Genomic DNA, 25,140 nt, shown 5'->3' with positions numbered 1-25,140 from the left:
GGGGGGGGGGGGTGTAGAAAAGGGGGGATAAAAACTGGAGGATCAGGTGAGAAAGGGTAGGAAAGATGGGAATGAAGGGAGAGACAGCTAGGATTGAAGAGCATTTGAGGAACATATGAGGGCCAGTATGGCACTCCAGTGCAGTGGAAACTTCCTATTGAAAGGGAGAAATTAGTAGCCATCTTAAGAGATGTTCCTTCCCCTTCCTCCTCTTCCTCTAGAGGTATTTGCTGATCAGCGGTTTTTGAACTGACCAGAAGTTGAACCTATGGGAAAGATAAGGCTGGGACAATAAATCTATGTATCTTGGACTTAGCAAAACAAGATATGAGGAGTAATGGGCTCAATTGACCAGAAGTTGAACTCAAGAGAGAGTGGACTGCAACAATAAATCTGAAAGCAGGACATAGGGAGTAAAAATTTATGTCTCCATAAATACCCTGAATCCTGTTAGCCATTAGTAACCTTATGCTTACCTCATCCCTAGCCACTATCCCCCCCTACCCAATCCTGAGATATGTAACATTCTGCATGTAAACCTTTCCTATATAAACCCCTTAAAGTGAGTGCTCAGGACCTTCCTTCTTTTCGCCTACTGTAAAGTGGTGTCCAGGAGGTCCCTGCCTAGGCCGGAATAAATGAAACCTTTTGTTCTTGCATGGGAAGTCAGCTTCTTGGTGGTCTTGCTGGGGAAGGGGGACTCATGCACAGGCATTACACTATAATACACAAAGGTGATCCTAATGAAATCTCCATATATTGAGGGAGTTGGAACGCCTACTAGTCATCTCATGTCACTAAATGAAGTTTTCAGTGCCAGAACTGGGTTTCATCCAATTGAGTTGTTGGCCAAGGGGGTCCTATGAAAATCCCTAAACAACCCAGGTGTTGCCAAGACAATAGGTTGCTTTCCATATAATGTGGAAATTCCACAGAGTCTGTCTGATAATCAAAAAGGATTTATTCTGGGTTAACTCACAATAAGCATAAGGGAGTTGGTCGCTGGATCCAGGAGGGATGGGACACAGTCCAACACAGTTCTCTGGAGATCTCTGCCTTGATCCATAGCACCAGCATTCGGCATTCAAGATCACAAGGTAGCCAAGAGGGCGAGCACATATGCATCCCAGGTCTTAAGGAGCCCTCCCTCGGCCATGCCCCGGGGGAGGGAGGATATCTAGCAGTTACCTGCTGCCTATTGGGGTGGTGCTTCAGGGGCAAAGCACAGACAACCACCCCTATACTCCATACACTGACAAGACCCCATTGCTGAAGACAACACCCACACAACTCACTGGATATGGAGAGGCCAAGCTGGTGCCTACAAAGAACCTTTACCCCCATGTTCTAGTGTCTATGACATAGAAAGGTACTTTGTAGGCTACAAAAAAGAAAAGTAAACATCAACCCAGCCATAAAACCTTTGCTCTACAATCTGTCCAGCCTGCAAAATATGCTAAGGCAATGGTGGCACAAACCTTGTGGGAGTAACCAAGCGATGTCTGATTTGACTTAAGGACTACTCCAAGAGATGGAACCCAGACAGGACACTGCTTGGGTGTCCAAGAACAAGAGTCTAGATAGCCCTGAGACCTAGGGTAAAGCAAATATTACTAGTCTAAAAAAAAAAAAGTAACAACGAAATGACTCCTAATGATATTCTGCTATACTCATAGATCGATCAGTATCTTATTCAGTCATCATCAGAGAGGCTTCCTCCTGCAGCAGATGGGAACAAATAGAGACTCACAGCCAGACATTATGAGGAAAGAGAGAGTGAGAGACCTTAGAACACTCAGCTCTAAATGGGATATCTCCATCAAATCCCTCCCCTCAGAGTTCAGGTAACCCCATGGAAGAAGAGGCAGAAGGAGTTGGGGAGACAGAGAGGATAGAACACACCAGGGGAACTAGGCCCTCTGAATCAACTGAGGAAAGCTCATACGAACTCACAGAGACTGACACAGCATTCACAAGGCCTACGTAGGTCTGCACCAGGTCCCCTGCATGTACACTATAGCTTTCAGTTTAGTACTTGTATGGGACTCCTGGATGTATAAACAAGTGGGTCTCTGATTCTTATGCTTTATCTTTGGGCTCTTTTATTTTTCTGTTGGCTTGGCTTGTCCAATTTTAATATGATGGTTTTTGTTTCTTATTATATTTTATTTTGTTATGTTTGGTTGTTATTTCCTAAAAGCCTGTTCTTTTCTAATGAGAAACAGAAATGGAGTATATCCAGATGGAAGAGAAGGTGGGAAGTACCTGGGAAGAGGGAGTGGAAACTGTATTTAGATAAAAAATAAAATAATAATAATAATAATAATAGTAGTAGTAGTAGTAATAAGAATAATAATTTTTTTTAAAGACCTGTGTTCATTAAGACTTCCCAAGCACCAGTTTGAATCACTGCTCTACTGGACGTTGCTATGCATGTTCAGAAGCAGAGTCTTCAGGCTCTACAGAAGTGAACACAGGTAGGGGTGAAGTGACACCAGCTCACTAAAGCATGTGGCTCTGGCAGCCTTGCCCTTCTCCCCCATTCCCTCTTCCTTGCTAAACCATTAGATGACATTCCTAAAACTAGCCACAAGATCTATTCTCTTTGACCACTTCCTCCTGAGGCTGACTACCAAGGTCCAGCTGTCAAAGCATTGAAGTCCAGCAATCAAAAGCCCCCTTGGCTCACCTAATTAACATACTCGATTAAAATTAAACACCTCATCCTAACACAGGGGTCAAGAGGTGATCCACCCACTGACCTCAAACTCAAGGTTATTCTCCGCTGATGAGATATGCTCTTAGCCATCAAGAGCAGGGCTAACTTTATCTACGTATTTCAGTGCTTGAGCAGACTCCTCCAACCTGCACACTTTGATGACCCTCCTCTGGCTTTCCACACCACTTTGTATGGATGCCTCTCACGCTGGTGCTAAGACAGGTTAAATTCAAATTCTCTGGCTTGTGATTATCCCTTTCTCTCAATTTTGAACAACATTTGTTTTGTTTTTGTTTTTGTTTTCTTTCTCAAGATTCTGCCTGTCTACTGCCCCATAAATCATGCTGAGTGACAAATTAGATTTTCCGTTTCTATTGTTGACCATCAGAAGAATCACCATCTCACTAAAACCTACAACTTTTTTTAAGGTGTTATGTGACAAAACATTTTCTAGGGAAGACTATAACACACACACACATCTGCTCACCCCAGATAGGGAACTGACAACAGACCATAACATTGATACCACCAAACTCCAACTTGGTGAACCAATGAGTTTTATTGGAGTTATGGACAGGAATATGGTCTGATTACTTTCAGGAGCAGAAATGGCTCAGAGACAGCTGCAACACCAAAGCCCACCTCAGCATGGCTCACGGCTCACAAAGCTGAGAACCTGGAGCACACTGCACAGGCTACAGGAAGCTCAAAAGGTTGGAGAGTGTCCTTTCCTGGTGTCTCAGTTGGTCTAAACCTCTCCCAGGCAGCTCGGCTGATTTCTGCTTCTTCCAGGCAGCTAGTCCAGTCTGAGAGACTCCTTTACTGGTTTTGCTTCCTCTCAGAGGGGCTTTCAGTTTCTGTTAGTTGCTCTGGCAGGTCAGTGTCAGGGACTCTATGAAGCTGTTTGAGTAGTTTACTTTCCTGCCTAAGGAGCTTCATTGCCTCAGCCTTGAAGGAAACCGTTAGACACACAACATGAGGCTTGTGAGAGATATGGAGATTGTTTTGAGAACTAGTTTTGGGTGCTTAGAGTGGTTTGGTTTGGTTCGGTTTGGTTTGACCAGAATCTGTCTGTATTACCTTTGGGATGAGACCTGCTCCTCCTCTACCAGTAAAGGAAGTGTGTGGCTGGAGCCCTGTATGTCTTGGCTTCTTTTGGCATATGTTGCCCGTCTTTGGTGCCACACTTTTGGTGAATCCTATCACTGTGACTCTTCAAAGCTCTTCCTCTTTAAGAAGATTCTTTTTCTGACAGTTGCCCTTCACCAGTAGAAGTTGCCTGTGTGCCATTTTACCCAGAACTCTATCCATTCTACAGTAGTATGTTACATAATTCTTAAGTCAACTATAATAATAGTTTTAGATGATTTAACAGTAACATGTAACATGATATGGATGTCCCATGATTTTTGTAGTCCATTCAGTACCCTGTATGAAGCAGTTTACTTTATTTACACTATTTAAAGGTATTTGAACAAAGGGCTGACACTTGAGCCTATTTTCTCACATTTAAAGTACAACTGTCACCTGTCTAAAATTAACGAAGTGGGATAACATCTGTGACACTCCCTGCAACAAAATGGGCGCAAAACAAGTGACTCTTTCAAAATCATAATATTCTCTCTCTCTCTCTCTCTCTCTCTCTCTCTCTCTCTCTCTCTCTCTCTCTCTCTCTCTCTCTCTCTCTCTCCCTTCCCTTCTCCCCATCCACTCACCCATCCACTCACCCACCTACTCACCCACTCTCTCTGGGGAAAGCCCCAGTGCTTCCTTATAAGACACAGATAGTTTCTTGCAGAGACACCTTAAGCCTGTCAACAGTCACATGAGTGACCACTGAAAGCAAATCCTTCCCTGGGAGGAGCTAAGATGACTGCAGCCTGACAGATGCCTGATTACACTCTGTAGAGAGACCAGAACCAAGTAGATGAGCCAACAGGGGCTTCCTGATGCCCAGAAACCAAGATATGTTTTGAGTAGTTTGTTACCTGGCCAAAAAGAACCATCAGATAGATCATTGAGGAAAGGTTATTTGGTAATAATAATTGATTATATAAATTTGATATGATTATAATAGGCTTTTACCTTCTTCCTTTAAAATCAGTCAGACCAAATCCATAAAATAGAGGAACTCCTAAATAATCAAGTTTTCTCTGTTCTATCCACTTTTGAACTGCAAAGAAAAATTAAGAAGAAACATGATTTAGAAAGGTAGTTTTACCTTTATAGAGATGCAAAGACTTCATTATCTAACCAAAATAGTAAGCAGACCTAAGAAAATAAAAACTTCATAAAAATAGATACACCTATCTCATGGTTTCAAACTTTTTTATTTCCACTATAATTAGCACAAAATACTTGTTTTAAAACAAAGTTAACAGTACCATAAATGACATAGTCTTACAAAGTACATTGTTATCACTCACTCAAAATGACTTGAAAGCAAATCATTTGATCATACACTAGCTCAGTTTCCAAACGTAACTCAGGCACTTTCCCCACTACTGCCTTCATTTCAAAGTCATGTTGGCCCAAAAAATACAAATGGAGAAGAAAAAGTACCTGACTCTGAAATTAAAAGTTATTTACTCTGTGAAATAACTGTTTTGAATAAATTTAGTTTACAAAACAAATCATAATTGAATTATTTAATCCAGCTAAACAATCAAGTAGTTCAATCACCGTTCTCACTTCTCTCATGTGTTTTATGCTTACGACAGCTTTCCTGATAAAACAGTCAAATTTAATGGATTCTATTTGTCACTCTGACATAGCTGAAGCAGTTGGTGGAGACTACAGTCACAGTCTTCAGAAGCTTTATTAAGGGAAACAAAGTTAATTACTCAGGCCAGATCCATCATTCTTCCTCCTAAATAGGACATAAGGGGCCCTGACCATTCTCGTCATCAGGGCCCCTCCCAGCTCCCGCAGTGTCTCACCTCGCTCTTACAAACTTCCTATTGTTCTTCATCTCGGCGTATAATCATAGCCTGTTCAAATCTGCAACTGGTAGTTCTTATTTATGATATCCAGCTCCACATAACTTCCCAACATTCACTTTTCTAACATCTTCTTAAATATCTCAACATTTAATCATTACTAAACACTTTAATCCGTGTGTGTGTGTGTGTGTGTTCTATGTACTTTAGTTTTGTCACTATATGCTTTCTGTCTAAATGCATCTTTATAAAAGAAATAATTTCATTCTACAATCTTTTTTGCTTAGAGAACTCTTGATAATTCCACAAGTCAGCATGTTATGTAAAGTAGTAGAAAAACTGACTTAAAATATATAACCCGTTATGTGTGCCATACCAAGATGTGTATACCATCTGTCTTGCTTTTATATGTTATCACAGTTAAGTATATCACTTTACAATAAAATTTCATATGGAAAAGAATTTTCCAGAAGGCCAGAAAAAGACCAAAATATTAACCCTCACTTTAGCAAGCTCATACATGGTGTAGCTGCTTAGATATTTTTACTTACTATATTCTCTTTTTGCAGCTCTCTGATAAAATTTAAGTTCTGAAAATAATGGGCCATTCTCTTGATATTCCTATGAAAGAAATATAATAATTAATTTTAATAATTTTAATAGGAATTATCCTAAAGATAAAACAAATTGTACTTCTACTGTGAAAATATGAGCATCCACATGCAAAATACATAATAGTTACAGAATTCTTCATCAAATAAGTACCAGATTCCTACTTAAAAAAAAAAAAAACACTAAATAAACTTGAAAAGTCTCATTTTAGAGAACATATTGTACTGCTATTCCAATATAGTTTTACACATGAAAGAAATCTTCTGCAAAGATCTTCTTAAAAGCAATGAGAACTGTATATATAAATAAGCACTGGATGTACACCAATATGTCTTCAGGGCAGGCACACTGGAAAGTACCGTGGGGTACCTTTCTAAATCATGTTTCTTCTTAACACATGACTCCTTCACTAACTGTCTACTATATGTCATTCATTGTTTTATGCCCTGGGGACACTAACAGAAGTGGAATCCTAGGCCTTACCTTAAGGACCTTACTACCTAAAAGAGTGAAGGAAAGAATGTTTTTGTTGCTGTTGTTGTTGTTTTAACAATCATTACTATTTTAATATTATTTGGGATATGGTTATATAAAAGAAATATTTTCTTTTTCTTTTTTTTTTATGCCAAATGCTGTTTATTGAAGGAGGAAGGAGGTCTTAAATACAGGCTTACAGTACAATGGGAGAATCCCAGAGGGCAGAAGTTCACTACTGATGTTTTTATGAGAATAAAACATAATGAAGAAAAAAGTCAGAAATACAGGACTACAAATGTAAGAACAACACTTACCACTTTTATTACATGTCTCGCATCTTTACTTGGTTTATTTGTGGGGAAAGCTGCAGAAAAAAGACAAGTGGAAAATAATAGTTATTCTAAATCACTGAGTATCTACCAAATCACAGAGAGATCCTAGATATAAGTACATGAACTAGATTATCCCCAAACCTCTTATAACTGTGGCACCATCTCCACTTTACAAAAGGTGCTGCTGAGGTTGGGGAAATGGAATAAATTTCTCACTAAGAAAAATAGATTGAGGTCTGAAACTCATCTGTGTGACACAGAACACACTACTTATCATATTCTATATTCTATATTCAAGCATTCAGATATAAGAAATGAACAGGTAACATTAATCACATGATCCAAGTGCAGGGGAAGGTAAGAAAGCTGAAACAGATGAGATTAAGCATGTTCAGGTTGTTCCAAGGATATAGTTCTCACATCCATGCCAGGGTAGGCTTCTCAAGCTGCCCAAATGACCCATGTTCCTGTAAGAAGTCCCTCATCCATGCTTCTATAAGTAACACCAATAAACTCATTGGTCTGCTAAACTAGTTTTGGGTGGAATCTTCCCCTAGGTCTGTCCCTGGCATCATATCTGTCCCCAGGAAGTAGCATAGTATATATGATGTATGAACAAAGCTAGAGATAACAGAGAGGAACAATTGCAATGGATGATAATATATACAACTAATACTGATCTGTCTGTGGATGGAATGCCAGCAGGGGAAATCCTGATATGGCTGCCTTTCCCCACATTGCTATGGGATGTCTCTCTGTATACTGTGAATGTATGTTGCTTCCATTGGCTAATAAATAAAGCTGCATTGGCCTATGGCAGGGCAGAATGGAGCCAGTCGGGAAAATCCAAGGGAGCCAGTGAAAGGAGAAAGGAGAGTAAAGGAGATGCCAAACCGCTGTCCAAGGAGAAACATGTAATGGGACGCAGGTAAAGCCACAGAACACATGGCGATACATAGATTAATAGTGATTGGTTGAGTTAAGTTATAAGAGCTAGCTTGTAAGAAGCCTGAGCCAAAGGCCATATAATTTGCAATTAATGTTAAGCCTCTGAGTGATTATTTTATAAGTGGCTGTGGGACCAGAGAAACTTATGGCTATATCACCTTATGTGGCATGAGGGCACTTCTCCCTGTAGTGGTAGGTGCATGTTCCCTGCTATGTTTGGTAAGACAAGCAAGCAAGCCTGACCAATCTGAGGAATGAGAGTTCTTGGGAGGAACACCAAGGTTATTGTCTTCCTTAATCTGGTATGGTGTGGCATGCCTCCTTGATGAATAGGGTCTGTCCAATGCCCCCAAACCACCAATGGACCTGAGAACATACAGTAATCCTTTGAAACCAGCATGTATGGGAGGGATTCTAAGCCAGATATAATGTCAGTTGTATGGTCTCTGTTGTGAGCACTAAAACAACTGAAGCTGACCTGTCTGCCCAGAAAGAACTAGTCCAAGTGGGAAAAAAAATGTGGATGCTACTTTAATGCGGTAGGAAAGGGGCAGGGGTGAGTTGAAGTGTTGAGCATTAAGTGTTGGGGATCCAAACTTGGACTCCTGGGGATAATCAGTACATTAGAAGGAAGAGGGAGATGTTGAAGTGATAGAAAATGTTCTTCTGGTCCAGTCTCTACACAGAAGAAGGGAAAATCCATGATTCTGAATCCACATGGGGGCCTTAACCATGGCCCAGTAGAGGAAACTATAATCCTCACAGATACTCTTCACCTCAACTATGAATGGGAAAGAGGTTTAAGTAGGAAATGAAGAAGTCCATTCCCAAGCCTGAATCATGAGGCTACTGAACATAGGAGGGATGAGGTCAGTCTGAGTGATATGGGAAAACAAAAAAGTATAAAATTTCCCATCCCTTCTTGAAACCAAGGCTGCACAAACATGCAAAATCAGTCCCTGATGGACTGGCTCATATGAGCCATTAGCCACCTGCTTCTCACTGGTTGAAGTTCCCATGAGCATCACTAACTAGAAAACACAGGAGGACAAGCATCTCTGAAGGAACTGGGCGTGTGAGAGGCAGTGTTTGCTGCCTCATTCACTGAGCTAACAGAACTATGTTCACAGGAGAGTTAAGAAAGAGACAGATCCAGTAGGGACCTGGCAACTGGTATGGGGTTTTAGGGACGTCGCTGAACTCCATGGTGAGAATTGATCTTAAGGAGCCAGGAGAGGCTCTGGCACATCACAGTGATTCAGACAAGCATGGAAATAAATCGGGATTATAAGGTCTAAAGCACTTGTCCAGGTTATTCAAGGGAAATGCGTCAGCATTTATGTCAAGGCAGAGTTCTTAGGGGAAAAACTTCTGACAGAAAACCAAACTCTGTCCAAGTAAGCATCCAGAAACTTTGAGAGCCTGAGCGGGAAGGGTGAGAGGACAAAAGGGACCAGAACAATGCAGGTGACAAAGCTGTGCTGGTCTCCAAGTGGGGACTAATCCCCAGAGTACTGGTGGACTTCCTCCCTAAGGAAGAAAAAGGGAGGGTGCGGCCAGTGGAGAAGCAACAGCTTGGAGTGGGAGAAGTGTTTGGAGCCTCTCAGAATCAGGGAGTAAATCCGGCAGTAGCTGCATCTCACAAGAGCAGGTCCCTACCCTCTACTCTTCCCTTGGCCTTCAGCTGAGCCAAGCAATACAAGCTGACCCTGCTGAACCCACAGGGCAGGGAGATACACAGCAGCCTGGCAAAGTGTCCCAGGAAGAGGAACTAGAACAGCTCATAGAGAAGGACAATGAACAGAGGGGACTGAATATACTAGTACCTTTCATGTAAGAAACTGCGCCTGGCATTACTCTTTTGCAGAATCATCTAAAACAAGCTAGGGTACATTTTCATGCTTTATTGCATCTTGCTAACTTTTTAAAAGGTATCTCCCCGGCTGCCAAGTCACAGAACCACTAAACACTTGGTTGGAATGCACAGCAGAGAGCCTGGAGAAAATCTGCTGCCCTATGTACAAAGGTTCCACTACAGATTGTGAAAGACTAACCTCTGAATACCTTAAAGATTTAGAAAAGCATCTAGGAGAACTGTTAAGACAGTAGTAAAGACTACTCGGTGGGTAGGAAAAGGCACTTCTCAATGCCAGGAGGTTGCTGAATGAAACTCCAGTGCCTCGGGCAGGCTACCTCCCTAGGAATTATTGGCTAGGGACCCCCTGAGGCTCTAAAAACCATAAAGGTTCTTGCTACTTGTACTGATTACATGTGAAAAGTCCATAGTAAGTCCCTATTGATGAAGAAGCTGTGCGCTCTGTTGAAGAATGTAAAGAAATCAAAGAGCTGGAAATTTCCCCACTGGCTGGTTTCATAGTGCCAGAAGGTGCTATCCAGGCTGCTGCCATAGTACTGTCACCAGCAGTCCTGAGATAAATACTTGGCATGCTATAACACCTACATGCTTGAAGGGCAAGATGTAACCAGTGGGACAACATGGATATAAATTGACTAGATTTAGGTCCACTTCACAGGAGCAAAAGTCCATGGCTGAGAAAGTCAAAGGCCCCAGTAGGAAGCAATTCTTATTTTCTTAAATGCATGCAATGCACCTCCCAAACTGCCTTCACAACTTTTTTGTTTACATCCACGAAATACTGCAGTCAGCCTCAATCACAATGGGAAACTCCTTGCGCGGTGGTTGCTGCAGAATCATAATAGGTTAAGCTGCTGAAACAAGTGAATGTGACGGTAATAACCAGAGGCGGGGAGTAGATTGTTGTGTAACTACTGCCACCCAACTCAAGCACTCTTTCCTGGAAGAAGAGAAGCCTGCAAGCAGGAGACAGTTGCTAGAGGAGACGTGCTTCAGTGGCACTGCTGCAAAACGGGCAGGCAGCTCCAAAAACAAAGCTTTCAGGAGCTGTCATCAACATTATGGTAGACTTGACAGTGACAAAGCTGCCCAAGGGTGACTCATACTCTTGAAAGCACCTCCAACAAAGCCACTGGTCCATCAAGCCAGAATGAGGCGGAATCATTTATTTGTCTGTCAGTGTTTTCCATCTGTATCAATAATAATTAAACCTCTGAAAAGTCCAGAGTTCACATATTAGAACAAATCAATCCCCTCTTTTACAGTCTCAGTGATTACAAGATTATTCTGTCTTCAAATCCTAATGAGTATACATTTTAGAGGCCTAAAATTCTGTCAGTCTTTTATTTAGTCCTTGACTCACCAGTTAGCTAATCCTTGTCAAGAAGCTAGAATATGCCAGGTACTGAGTTAAGTATTCAGACAAATTCAAAGAGAAGGAAATAACAGCGGTGGGACTAGTAGTGAACACAATGAAAATTGGCATCATGACTACAAACATCAAATTCTGCACATATTTTGTCTGTTCTTTCCAACATTACAACTTCCCCAGTCATATCTCCAGCCCTGAAACAGACCACCTACAGAGGCCTTCCTTCTACCTCTGCCTCTGTCCCCTGGGGACTTTGCAGCTTAAGACTCAGACTTCCTCCCTGATTCCATCCCTTTGTGTCAGCCACCAATACCCTGAGGCACTCTCTACCTGAGAACCCTCTAGCCATGGCAACCTGGGGGTCAGGTAGGTGATATCACTGTCCTTCTTGTCTGCCCTGCAGGGTCTTGCCTCCCTCTCCATGATTCCCTAAGGAATCCAGAGATGCGCCTGGGAGGCCCAGCTTTCACTTCCTACAGAAGCTCTCAGGCAACCTCTCCCCTCTAGTCCATTACTGTTCCTCATGTTAGCCCTTAATACCTAAAAACATATTCTACCTGGTGACTTAGAAGCACACCATACCAGGCAAGCCACACCCAACACACTCTTCAAAGAACCAGAAAAGCCAACAGAAACCAGGGAACTGAAAACCCACCCAACAAAAACAAGATCATATATCAACATCTAGAATTATAATATTCCCAAACCAAGACGCTCAGACACCAGTGTAAAAACACAGTAACAGTGAGGACAGTACATCTCCACTAGAACCCAGCAACTCTACTAGAGTGAACACTGAGAAATGCAACACAACTGAAGTACAAGACAGGGGCTTCCACACAGCTTTTATTAATATGTTGAAAGACCTTAAAGACAATATTAATAAATCTGTTAATGGTCTATGAAAAACAAACAGTGGAATAAAAGGAAGAAAATAGTTCAAGACATTAAGGTAGAAATAGGACAACTAAAGAAAATGCAAACTGTGGTAAAACTGGAAATGGAAAATTTAGGAAGTCAAACAAAAACCTCATGTAACCCTCACCAAAAGAATTCAAGGGATAGAAGAGAGAATCTCAAGCACTGAAGACAAAACAGAAGAAATGGATACCTCAATCAAAGAAAATGTTAAGTGTAAAAATTCCATGTAAAAACCACCCAGGAAATCTGAGACACTAGGAAAAACATCCAATTTATAAATAATAGGAATAGAGGAAAGAGAATAAACCCAGGCAAAAGGCACAGAAAATTTTTCAGCAAAATCATAGAAAAAAAAATTCCCCTAACCTAAAAAAATTAGATGCCTATACGGAACAAGAAATATATGGAACACCAAATAGACTGTACTAGAAAAGAATTTATTCTCAGCATAAAAATCAAAACATTGAACATTCAGAATGAAGAAAGAACATTAAAAGCTGCAAGGGAAAATACCATGTAACATATAAAGGCAGACCTATTAAAATAATACCTGACTTCTCAATGGAGAATCTAAAAGCCAGAAGGACCTGAACAGATGTGCTCCAGACTCTAAAGGATCACAGCTATCAGCCCAGAACACTCACCAAAATCTTTAGTCATAATTAATGGAGAAAAAAAGACATTCCATGTTAAAAAAAAAATTAAGAAGTATCTATTTGCAAATCCAGCTCTACAGAAGGAAAACGTCAATCAGAAGAGATTAACCACAGCCAAGAAAACACAAGGAATAAATAATCACAGACTAGCAAATACAAAGGAAGGGATGTTGGGGAAGCCTACACCATGAAAAAGAAATAGATCAACAAACATTGTTCATTGATAACTCTCAGCATGAATGGTCTAACTTCCAATAATAAGACAGACTAACAGAATGGATTTGAAAACAGGATCTATCTTTTTGCTGCATCAAAGAAACACACCTCAACATCAAGGATAGACATCATCTCAAGTAAATGGATAGGAAAAGATATTTCAAGCAAACTGACCCAAGAAGAAAGCTGGTATAGCCATACTAATATCTGACAAAATAGACTTCAAACAAAAACTAATCAGATATTACATACTCATCAAAGGAAAACTCCACCAAGAGGATACTGCCGTTCTAAACATCTAAGCACCAAACACAAGAGAACCCAAGTTCATAAGAAAAAAAAAAAAAAACTACAGTTAAAATTACATGTTGATCCTGACACAGTGATGGTGGGTGACTTCAAAACCCCACTCTCACCAATATATCACCCACAGGTCATCCAGACAAAAAATAAACACAGAAATGCTGGAGCCAAATGACATCATATATCAAACGTACCTAGCAGATATTTACAGAACATTTTATCCAAACACAAAAGAATATTGCTTTTTCTCAACAGCTCATGGAATTTTCTCCAAAACTGATCACATACTCAGACACAAAGCAAGTTTCAACAGATACAAGAAAACTGAAATAACAACCTGCATCCTATCAGAGCACCACAGATTAAAGCTGGATATGAATAACAACAGAAAGTTTACAAAGTCATGAAAACTGAACAACTCACTACTGAATGAAGAATATGTATTAGTTAGTGTTTCTATTGCTGTGAAGAGACACCATGGCCACAGTAACTCTTATAAAGGAAAATATTTAATTAGATGGCTTACAGTTTCAGGGGTTTAGTCCATTATTATCATGATGTGTAGTAGGTAGCCATTCCAGCTTTGATCTGGAAGTTCCAACCCCCATTGAGGCTTCAGCAACTGTCATGCCTACAAGGCGGGGCCAAGAGAGGCACCAAGAGACCCGAGATCTGGATGGGCCAGCCCGCTCTCTGGTCCTGGACCCTAGACGGTGAACGTTGACCAAGCAGAGTTCCAGAGAACACCACTGGACTGCAATACACCTTTCCCAGACCCCACGACCTACCTATCCCTTCATTTGTAAGTTACCCACTAAATAAATCTTCCTTTTAACTACGTGGAGTAGCCTTAATAATTTCACCAATATCTGGTGCCCAATGTGGGGCAAATTCCAAAGGTCTGGGTGGCTCTCACCCTCAGCCTCTTCCCCGGCTTGCAGGTACCTAAACCTGCCTGCAAAGTTCCATATAACCAGGGAATGCCTACACGGTTCCATTCCCAAAAAAGGGAGCAGCTAGTCCAGTCTCAGTTCCCTAGCTTAGCCCCGATACCAGCAAAAATTATCAAGTACTTTTACTTGAAATAAGACACTGCTTTGCCTAGCTTACCTTTCCACGGTTCTGGGGTGTAATAGGACTTTTCAGCCAGAAGGTGGCATTGGTACAACTCCAAAGCAGGGCCTGCTGGCGACCTTGGCTGACCACAGCTGCAGGCAGGAATCCAGATGGCGGGGAGCCAGAGCCGGCACTCAGGAAGCAGGGGAATGCCTCACTCACTGCAGTTTTTCGCTGGTCTAAGGGCTAAGCTAGGGAACTGAGCCTGGACTAGCTGCTCCCTTTTTCGGGAATGGAACCATGTAGGCGTTCCCTGGTTATATGGAACTTTGAAGGCGGGTTTAGGTACCCACCAGGCGGGGGGGGGGGGGGGGGGGGGGGGGGGAGGCTGAGGGTGGGAGCCACCCAGGCCTTTGGAATTTGCCCCACATTGGGCACCAGATATTGGTGAAATTATTAAGGCCACTCCATGTAGTTAAAAGGAAGATTTATTTAGTGGGTAACTTACAAATGAAGGGATAGGTAGGTCGCGGGGTCTGGGAAAGGTGTATTGCAGTCCAGTGGTGTTCTCTGGAGCTCTGCTCGGTCAACGTCCACCGTCTAGGGTCCAAGACCAGAGAGCACGCTGGCCCATCCAGATCTCGGGTCTCTCGGTGTCTCCCTTGGCCCCGCCTTGTAGGCATGACAGTTGCTGAAGCCTCAATGGGGGTTGGAACTTCCAGATCAAAGCTGGAATGGCTACCTACTACAATGGTGGGACATGGCAGCATGCAGGCAGACATGGTGCTGAAAAAGTAGCTGAGAGTCCTACATCTTGACTCACAGGCAAAAGGAAGTGGCCTGTGGCACTGGATGTAGCTTGAGCATATATGAGACCTCAAAGTCCACACAAACAATGACACACTTCCTTCAACAAGGCCATATGGACTCCAACAAAGCCACATATCCTAATAGTGTCACAGCCTATGAGCTTATGGGGCTAATTACATTCAAACTACCATATTCTATTCCCTGGCCCCCATAAGTTTGTAACAATATCACAATGCAAAATGCATTTAGTTCAACTTCAAAAGTATGCATAGTCTATCACAGTCTCAACAATGTTTAAAAGCCCAAAGTTCATAGTCTCTTCTGAGATTCATGCAGTCTCTTAACTGTAATCCCCTATAAAACTAAAATCAAAAAACAGATCACATACTTCCAACATATAATGGCACAGGATATATACTACCATTAAAAAATGTAGGAAAGGGAGTATGGTGAGGAAATACTGGACCAAAGGATGACCAAAAACCAGCTGGGCAAACTCCAAACTCTACATCTCCATGTCTGATGTCAAAGTGCTCTTCAGATCTCCAACTATGTTCAGCTCTGTTGACTCCAACACACAGCAGGTGTGTTAGCAGCTTTTCTCAGCAGGTATCCCACAACTCTGGCATCTCCAACATTTTGGGGTCTCCCAGGTAATCCAGGCTTCAACTTCACAGCTTCACACAACAGCCTCTCTAGGGATACTCTGACACCTGCCTAGCCTCAGCAGCTTTCCTTAATCGCAATGGTAAATTCCATAATCCCCTTTCTTCTATCATTAACTCCAGAACCACATGGCCAAAACTGCCAAGTTCTGCTGCTTGCTGAGAATGGAACATGTCTCCCTCATTCAATTACATTTTCACCAGCTGTTTATCTCCTTCAACACAAGACTGAGCTCCATTCTACTTCCTGGTGCTCCTTTTCACCTCAAATTGTATATTTTGTATTTTTCCTTGCTCAGCTTGCTCCTTTTCACTATAAATCTTCAGTAGAGTTAATACTAGTAACTGTACAAGACTTTATACTAGGCTGTTTTGAGATTTCCTTAGCTAATGCAATTAATCCAAAACTCTTCACTTTAGCCTCAGACAATCTTTTCAGACAGGGGCAAAAAAACAGCCACATTCTTCATCAAAATATCACAAAAATGATCTCTAGGCAACATACTAAAATTCTTCTCCTCTGAAACCTTTGAGCCAGCCCCCAACAGGTGAATCAAATCACATTCAGCACCACTGTCTTCCATGTTCCTAATGGTATGGCCCATTAAGCATCACTTAAAGCATTCAACTGCTTTTCTAATCCACTGTCCCAAGGTATATATCCCTTCAAACAAAAGCATAGTCAGGACTATCACAGCAATAGCCCAATCCCTGGTACCAAATTCTGTCTGAGTTAGGCTTTCTATTGCTGTGACTCTTATAAAGGAAAACATTTAATTGGGGTGGCTCACTTACACTTTCAAAAGTTTAGTCCATTATCAACATGACAGGAAGCAAGGTAGCATGCAGGCACACATGGTGCTGGAGAAGGAGCTGAGGGTTTTTACATCTTGATCTGAAGGCAACAGAAAGTGAACTGAGACACTGGGCATAGCTTGAGCATATGTGAAACTTCAAAGCCGGTCTCCACAATGACAAACTTCCTCCACAAAGCCACACCTACTCATAGTGCCACTCCCTATAGACTTACGGGGGCCAATTACATTCAAACTACAAGACAAAAATTAAAAACATTTTAGAACTGAATGAAAATGCATACACACAGATGCAAACTTATGGGACACAATGAAGGCAGTTCTAAGAAGTAAGTCCATAACACTGAGTGCCTACATAAAAAATTGGAGAGCTCATATTAGTAATTTAACAACACACATGCAAGCACTAGAACAAGAAGAAAAATCACCCAAAGGTGTTATATATCACACCAGCAAGAAATAATCAAACTGATACCAATAAAATAGAAACAAAACAAAGCACAAAGAATCAACAAAACAGAGCTGATTCTTTGAGAAAAAAAAATCAATAAAATCAACAAACCCTTAGCCAAATTAACTAAAAGATGGAGAGAGAAGATCCAAATTGGTAAAATTAGAGATGAAAAGGGAGACATAACAACAGACACCAAAGAAATCCAGAGATCACAAGCGTACTTCAAAAATCTGCACTACACCAAATTGGAAAACCTAAAAGAAATAGATAATCAGGCCGAGCGGTGGTGGCACCCGCCTTTAATCCCAGAACTCGAGAGGCAGAGGCAGGCAGATCTCTGTGAGTTCAAGGCCAGCCTGGGCTACAGAGTGAGTTCCAGGACAGGCTCCAAAGCTACACAGAGAAACCCTGTCTTGAAAAACCAAATAAATAAATAAATAAATAAATAAATAAATAAATAAATAAATAAATAAATAAAAATAGATAATCTGTTATATACCACCTACCAAAGATAAATCTAAATCAGGTAAGCAATCTAAACAGACCTTTAACTCCTAATGAAATAGAAGCAGTCATTAAAAGTATCCCAACCAAAAAAAAGGAGAGGGACAGATTGATTCAATGCAGAATTCTACTAGATGTTCAAAGACAAGTTAATACAAATACTCCTCAAATTACTCCATAACATTGAAACATAAGGAACATTGCCTAATTCTTTTTATAAGGCCACAATTACCCTGATACTAAAACCTCATAAAGACTTAACGAAGAAAGATAATAACAGACCAATCTCCCTTATGAACATAAATGCAAAAATACTCAATAAAATACTTGCAAACAAAATTCAAGAACATTTCAAAAAGATTATCCACCATGATCAAGTGAGTTTCATCCCAGAAATGCAGAGAGGGTTCAACATATTTAAATCAATAAATGTAATATATCACATAAACAAACTGAAAGACAAAACCCACAAGATCAACTTATTAGATACAGAAAAGGCAAAATTCAACACCTTGATGATAAACTGGAATACAAGAGACAGATCTCAACATGCTAAAGGCTATTCACAGCACACACACAGCCAACATCAACCTAAATGGAGAAAATTCAAAGCAATTCCACTAAAATTAGGAACAAAATAAGACTACCCACTCTGCACATATCTATTCAATATAGTACTTGAAATCTGAGCTAGAACAATACAACAACTGAAGATCAAGGGAATACAATAGGAAAAGAAGTGAAAAGATCATTATCTGCAGATGATACAACTGTATACATAAATGACTCTAAAAATTCCACCAGGAAACTACTAAGCTGATACTTTCAGCAAAGTAGCGGGATACAAAATTAACTCATAAAAATCAGTAGCCCTCCTATATGACAAATAGACTGAGAAAGAAATCAGGGAAGCAACACCTTTCACAATAGTCCCCCCCACCTCACCCATGAAATAAAATATTTTATGGTAACTCTAACCAGGCAACTGAAAAACTTGTATAAAATTTTAAGAAATTTAAGAAGATATCAAAAGCTTATGGACTGGTAGGATTAATACAGTAAAAATATCCATCCTACTAAAAGCACTCTCTAGATTCAATCCAATCCCATCAAATTTTTTTTGCCAGGCGTGGTGGCGCACGCCTTTAGTCTCAGCACTCGGGAGGTAGAGGCAGGCAGATCTCTGTGAGTTCGAGGCCAGCCTGGTCTACAGAGTGAGTTCCAGGACAGGCTCCAAAGCTACACAGAGAAACCCTGTTTCAAAAAAAAGAAAGAAAGAAAAGAAATGGATGGATGGACCCTGAAAAAAAACATCCTGAGTGAGGTAACCCAGACCCAAAAAGACAAATATGGTACATATTCACTTATATGTGGATGTTAGCTGTTAAATTCTACATAAGCTGGCTATGATCCATATAACCACAGAGGTTAGGCATAGAGTAAGGGACTAGAGGGGAAGGAAGGGTCTCTCTAGGAAGGAAAAATAGCATAGATAATTAAGAATGGAATGAAAGTGGGGAGACGGGAATTCAATGATCAAATGGGAAGGGAGTGTAAGGAGAGGGTTAAGGGAGGGAACATGGAGAAGGACTGCTAAAACATAGGGGGCCATTTGAGGGGTTGTTTGGAAATATATATATATATATATATATATATATATATATAGTAGAACCTTCTTAAAATATATACATATATGAAAGATATCTAAATTGAAATTATCAAATAATGATGGAGAAAAAGCCATGACTAGACATCTCTCACCACAAAAAACAAATAAACAAACAAACCCTCCAGTGCCCAGAATAGGTTACATCTAAATGAGTTGTTGGCAAAGCCCCATGGAAACCCCCAAACAACCCAGGCTAGTGTCAAGGCTATTGGTTGCTCTCTAAGAACTAATGGTAAAGTTGCAATTGCTAAAGACAACACCTACATAACTCGCTGAACGTGGAGAAGTCCAGCTGGTGTCGCCTAAGTGCCTTCACTTCTACTGACTAGTGTTTATGGCTCTGCACACAACAGAGGAGAAAGGTAAAAACCAACTTAGCTACAAACCCTGAGATCTGCAAAGTGACATGCCTGCAAGATGTGCTAATGCCACAGTGGCACAATGGTAATAGTGACCAACCACTATCTGACTGGAATTAAAGAGGCTAGATAGGCCATGGACCCATGGGGAAATTTAGCACTACTGTTCTGCTAAGTAGTCATAGTTCAGTATCTTAATCAGCCATCATCAGAAAATCTTCCTCCTGCAGGAGCTGGGAACTAACACAGAGACCCACGACTGGACAATTTGAGAGACCTTAGAACACTCAGTCCTAAATGAGACGTCTATATCAAATCCCTCCCCTTGGGGCTCAAATCTACAGAAAGATTGTAAGAGCCAGTAGGGATGGAAGACACCAAGGAAACAAGGCCTTCTACACACAACAGGACTGGTGCGTATGCATTCACAGACACCGTGGCACAGGGTCTTCACAGGTCTAAGTCAAATGGAGTTCCAGTACTGAGAAGGGAAGTAGACACCAAGCCCCATTCCTAACCCAGAAGCTATCTCCAGTCGATAACCAAACACTTGCAAAGGAAAAATTACTTTTCCACAATGGAGTCTCACTCGATATACAAACCACACTAAAGTTCAGGCTCCACGTCCAACACAAAACGAACTCAATGGTAATTTTGGAGGGTTTTTTGTTTGGTTGTGTTTTTTTGTTATTGTTATTTTTTGTTGTTTGGTTGTGTTTTTTTGTTATTGTTATTTTTTGTTGTTTGGTTGTGTTTTTTGTTATTGTTATTTTTTGTTGTTGTTGTTGTTTTGAACTCACAATGCTTTGTTGGGGCTTTTTTAATGTTTTTTTTACCCTTATAGAACTGCTTATATGTTATAGTTTCCAATTTTGTCTCTATGGTTTCTCTGGTATGTGAATGTGTGTGTCTCAGCACCTGCATGTGCTTCTTGTGATTTGTTTTTTGGCTCTTTTTCTTTCTATTTGTTTTGTTGTTGTTGTTTGTTTTTTTCTATCCTGGTTTGCTTGTTTTTATTTTATATCAACATTATTATTTTATTTTATATGCCTGTTTTTATTCTAACTAGAGAGAAGAAATAGTGTGAATTAGGTGGGTAGGGAAATGGGGAAGATATGCCAGCAGTTGGAAGAGGGAAGACTGTATTCAGAAATACACTGTATGAAAAATATTCTTTTAAATAGAAAATACTGTAACAAAAATAAAATTATAAAAATTGTACATTATAGTTCAGCCAATCTTTGTTTGATTTCCTTATTCATTTTCCAAAATTTTCAATATTAGCAATGTTAAGTGTTACAGCTTTGAGGGGAAAAGCTTCCCCACTGGAGGTGTTACCTCTCTAAGGGGGAAGGATTCCCCAATGCAAGTGCTACAGCTCTGCTCTGGGGCAGGGGAAGATTTCCCCAAGACAAGTGTTACAGCACTTAAGGGAAAGGTATCCTGGTGGTTGGGGGCCAAAGAATAGCATAAAGTCATACTGCACAACAAACCTCACACAAAAGCTTTACTGGGAAGGAAAAATCCAGGAGGGTGGCTGCCTCTGCTAGGGCGAGAAGCAGCAAAGAACTGAGCAGAAAACAGGGTTTATATAGGATTTCCTGGGGGCGGAGGCAGAGCTATCCAGGGTGGAGATTTCCAGGGTGGGGATTGGTGGGATTTTAAGTCCTGAACTTGGAGCAAGCCCAGGAATTGGTGGGATTTCAAGTTCAAGGACTGATGGGTTTTCAAGTCCTGAGCTTGGGTTTTTTACTGTGTGGGGCAGAGCTCAGTTACCTCTGTCTGGAGGGGTTGGGTCCAACTGTTAATGTAATTAGAGTTTTCTATGGGTGGAGCCTGGCAGTTGGAGGTCCTCAGGGGCAAGGCCACTCGCACACCTCAAGGGGCTTACAAACAATGCTATATGTATTGATCTTACATTGTTAACCCATATTTTAAACAGATAAATAACAGAGAAGCTACACATATCAAGTAAAATTATCTTTCCATCTTCCTTATATAGTTATTTTATGTTCACATACACAGTTCCAGCTGTTGGAGGAGGGAATTATACGTTTTTGAGGAAGAAGAAAATACACACAGAGAAGGGATGTGTTGCTGGTATAGGAGAACGGTAAGAAAACCCACCTTCCTTCTTTAGGACGAACTTGTTTAACATGGTGCCTCAGGCTGGGGAGAAACAGCCCTGTCCCAGTCTTGGTCCTTGTGCATCACTACATCAGGTGTGCAAGCGTTACAGCTCAGATGGAAAGGTATCCTGGCAGTCAGGAGCCAAGGAATCCCACAAAGTCACACTGCACAACAAATCTCACACAGAAGATTCATTGGGAAGGAAGAACCCAGGAGGGTGGCTGCCTCTGCTCAGGCAACAAAGCAGCAGAGAGAACTGAGCCAAAGCTTTCCAGGCCTGAGACTGGTAGGATTTTTGTGGCCTGATCTTGGGGTAAGCTTAGGGATTGGTGGGATTCTGCTTCTTGGCCCTGGTCATGTCAGGAGCAGGGTGTTCTTTCCTTGGCCCTGTTACCCTACAAAGTCAGTTTCCTTTCTTGCCTCTTGTTTAAAAGTAAATGACCACAACAGCAATTAAGTCTTTTAAGCCTTTAGTAGAATGTAAGAAGCTGAAAACTACAGAAGAAAATGGGGATTTCTCTTAGATAAAACAGCTTATGTTACCACTGGGGGGAAAATCCAGCCTGTTGAAGGTCTGAGTCCTGGGTGATTTCAATCTGTGTGTTCCCACTACTACGTAATCTGAATCTTTTTTTTCACATTGCTTCATATGAACATAATCATGTGTTCACACACACTGGAGACATCTCCATACCTATCATGATATAGCAATACAACAGCCTTCCTGAACTTCTAAGGCAAATTATATTAGAGCACCTCAGTCTAAAATCAACTGCCCAGGTCCTTAGAGACACATGTTTTACACACACAAGCACTATTCCAGTTACATTAGAATAATCAGTTACATTAGAATATCTGCTTTTATCTATAGGCCAAGCCTATTCTAGATATTAAAATGACAGCAAAAAAAAATCCATAGTATCTACTTTTGTTGTCTGGTTAAAAAAAAAATCAGATATTCAACTACTGATATAAGTACAATATTGCAAATGAAGAATAAAGGTGAACAATGACATTGACAGAAACTGTATTTAACACCTCTGATATATGAATGCGCTTCAGAACTAATGGTATCTTACAGCTCTTGTCCAGCACGAAACAGCTAAACATAACTGTCACTGCTTGTGCATGAACTCAATCCTACAAGTCCTTTTTTCAATTATTGATCTTGCATATTGATGACAGTTTTGCACAATAAATTTGTCATTGAATTGGTGTTAACAAAAATTGAATTGGCATTAACTAAAATTATTACACATGTAGAAAAATTGATGAGCCCGGAAATAGAGTAGTGGAAGGAAAATTTGAAATTAGTTGGGGGAATGTTATCACAACATGACTGTGATAACTGAGTACTCCATGAATTGCCTAAATGACTATTTTTAAAGTATTTTGTCAAACTTTAATGGAAAGCATTGAATATTAGATCTATAGCAGGTCCCACAAAAACATAAGAGAAATTACTCAGGAGGAAAATAATGATTTTGAACTGTGTTAGCATCTAACATGAGTTCAACATGCACACATGAAATAATAATGAACATTATTTGATAAAATTTCAAGAATCTTCATGAATTTAAATAGAATAAGTTCATCAGGTAAAATAAGAAAAGGCCATGATATTAAAACTAAGATTAATTCATACTATTGATAAAACATAAACTTAAGCTTGGTGATGGTAAACTGCTAGGTTAAACAGATGACAGACAATAAACTAATACATCAAAATTAACTGAAATAACAAAGAAAGCTACAACATGGCATTTCAAAACTAAAGAAACTGAGGAAAGAATTACTAGCTAACATCCCAATCATGAAAACTACATAATAAAACAATATAACTTGAAAATATCTAACAATAGTTTTAAAATATATAAATCAACAACTAGCAGAACTATAGGGAAAAACAAGTGACAAAATAGTGGAAAATATTAACGGCATTCAATAACGTACAAGGAAACAGACAAAACAGAACCAAATTGTACAGTGTAGCTAGAGTTTTCCTGCCTGGCCCACAGTCAGGACAAATCTCTGTCACCCGCCAGTCCCACAGCCGCTCAGACCCAACCAAGTAAACACAGAGACTTATATTGCTTACAAACTGTATGGCCGTGGCAGGCTTCTTGCTAACTGTTCTTATATCTTAAATTAATCCATTTCTATAAATCTATACTTTGCCACGTGGCTCGTGGCTTACTGGCATCTTCACATGCTGCTTGTCATGGCAGTGGCGGCGGCTGGCAGTGTCTCCCTCCGTCTTCCTGTTCTCTCAATTCTCCTCTCTGTTAGTCCCGCCTATACTTCCTGTCTGGCTACTGGCCAATCAGTGTTTTATTTATTGACCAATCAGCAACACATTTGACATACAGACCATCCCACAGCAGTACAGCTCACCATCTCTCTAGAAGCTAGACTTAAAAACAGTAAAGAACACACACTCTCTTCAAGAATGTATAAAATACTATTTTTAAACTGTCCAAACTTATATCTGGGAAATAACTACCTTCTTCAATTCCTTTTTTGTAATTTAAAATAAAAAATTTTCATGTAGTATTTTCTCCCTGCAACTCTTTCCAGAGCCTTCATACCTCCCTACCCACCCAACTTTGTGAACTCTCTTTCAAAAAAACAAAACAAAACAACAAAAGAAACCTTAAAGGTCAAAACAAACTAATGAAAACCCAATAAAACAAAAAATACTCAAAAAAAAAAAACCACACGGAGTCTGTTTTCTCCTGGCTTACTCTTCCTGGACATGAGGGCTGTCCTGGAGTACAGGTATATACACAATTACACTGTACTGGAGAAAACAGGTTTTCCCTGTCCCAACAGGTATCAATTATAAATAGCTTCTTGGTTGGGGGTAGAATTTGTGTCCAGTTCCTCTTCCCCGTGCTGTCCATTGAACATGGGGAAATCAAGCAGGTGACCAACTAGAAGCTTCACCAGCACTAACTAGTATTATGGTGCTGGAAGGTACTCTGTACGCTACCAGGAGAGAAAAGCAATTATCACTACCACCCAACTGCAAACCCTGACCTACAACAGTGACCTGCATGCAAGATACTCTGGTCCAATAGTGACATAAATGTTACAGGTAGAAGCAACCACCCTTTGGTTGGATTTGAGGCGATCTATAAGATGAAACCCATTCCTGACACTACTAATATGACTAAGAACCTGGGACTAGATAGGTTATGGATTCTGGGAGAAAACTTATACTATTATCTGCTAAAGGAATAAAGCAATGAAATGATCCTTACTGACATATTACTATACCATAGATCAGTGCATCACTCAACCCTCA

General features: G+C 40.5%; 1 protein-coding gene across 5 annotated transcripts in view; it reads right to left on the bottom strand.

The window, feature by feature from the left end:
• Vrk2 (VRK serine/threonine kinase 2) overlaps positions 1-25,140 on the bottom strand; it is a 198,155-nt gene that overhangs the window by 76,610 nt on the left and 96,405 nt on the right. For all 5 annotated transcript variants that reach the window (XM_052734635.1, XM_052734637.1, XM_052734634.1 and 2 more), the window contains exons 3-5: positions 7,062-7,111; positions 6,210-6,279; positions 4,805-4,892 (exon numbers count right to left, since the gene is read on the bottom strand). In XM_052734635.1, the coding sequence (XP_052590595.1) occupies positions 4,805-4,892; positions 6,210-6,279; positions 7,062-7,111 (208 nt within the window). The remainder of the gene's footprint in view (positions 1-4,804; positions 4,893-6,209; positions 6,280-7,061; positions 7,112-25,140) is intronic.

Source organism: Peromyscus californicus, unplaced genomic scaffold, assembly GCF_007827085.1.
Source record: "Peromyscus californicus insignis strain IS unplaced genomic scaffold, ASM782708v3 Scaffold_13__1_contigs__length_99412109, whole genome shotgun sequence".
Taxonomy (NCBI): domain Eukaryota; kingdom Metazoa; phylum Chordata; class Mammalia; order Rodentia; family Cricetidae; genus Peromyscus; species Peromyscus californicus.
This window is presented reverse-complemented; position numbering and strand designations above follow the sequence as displayed.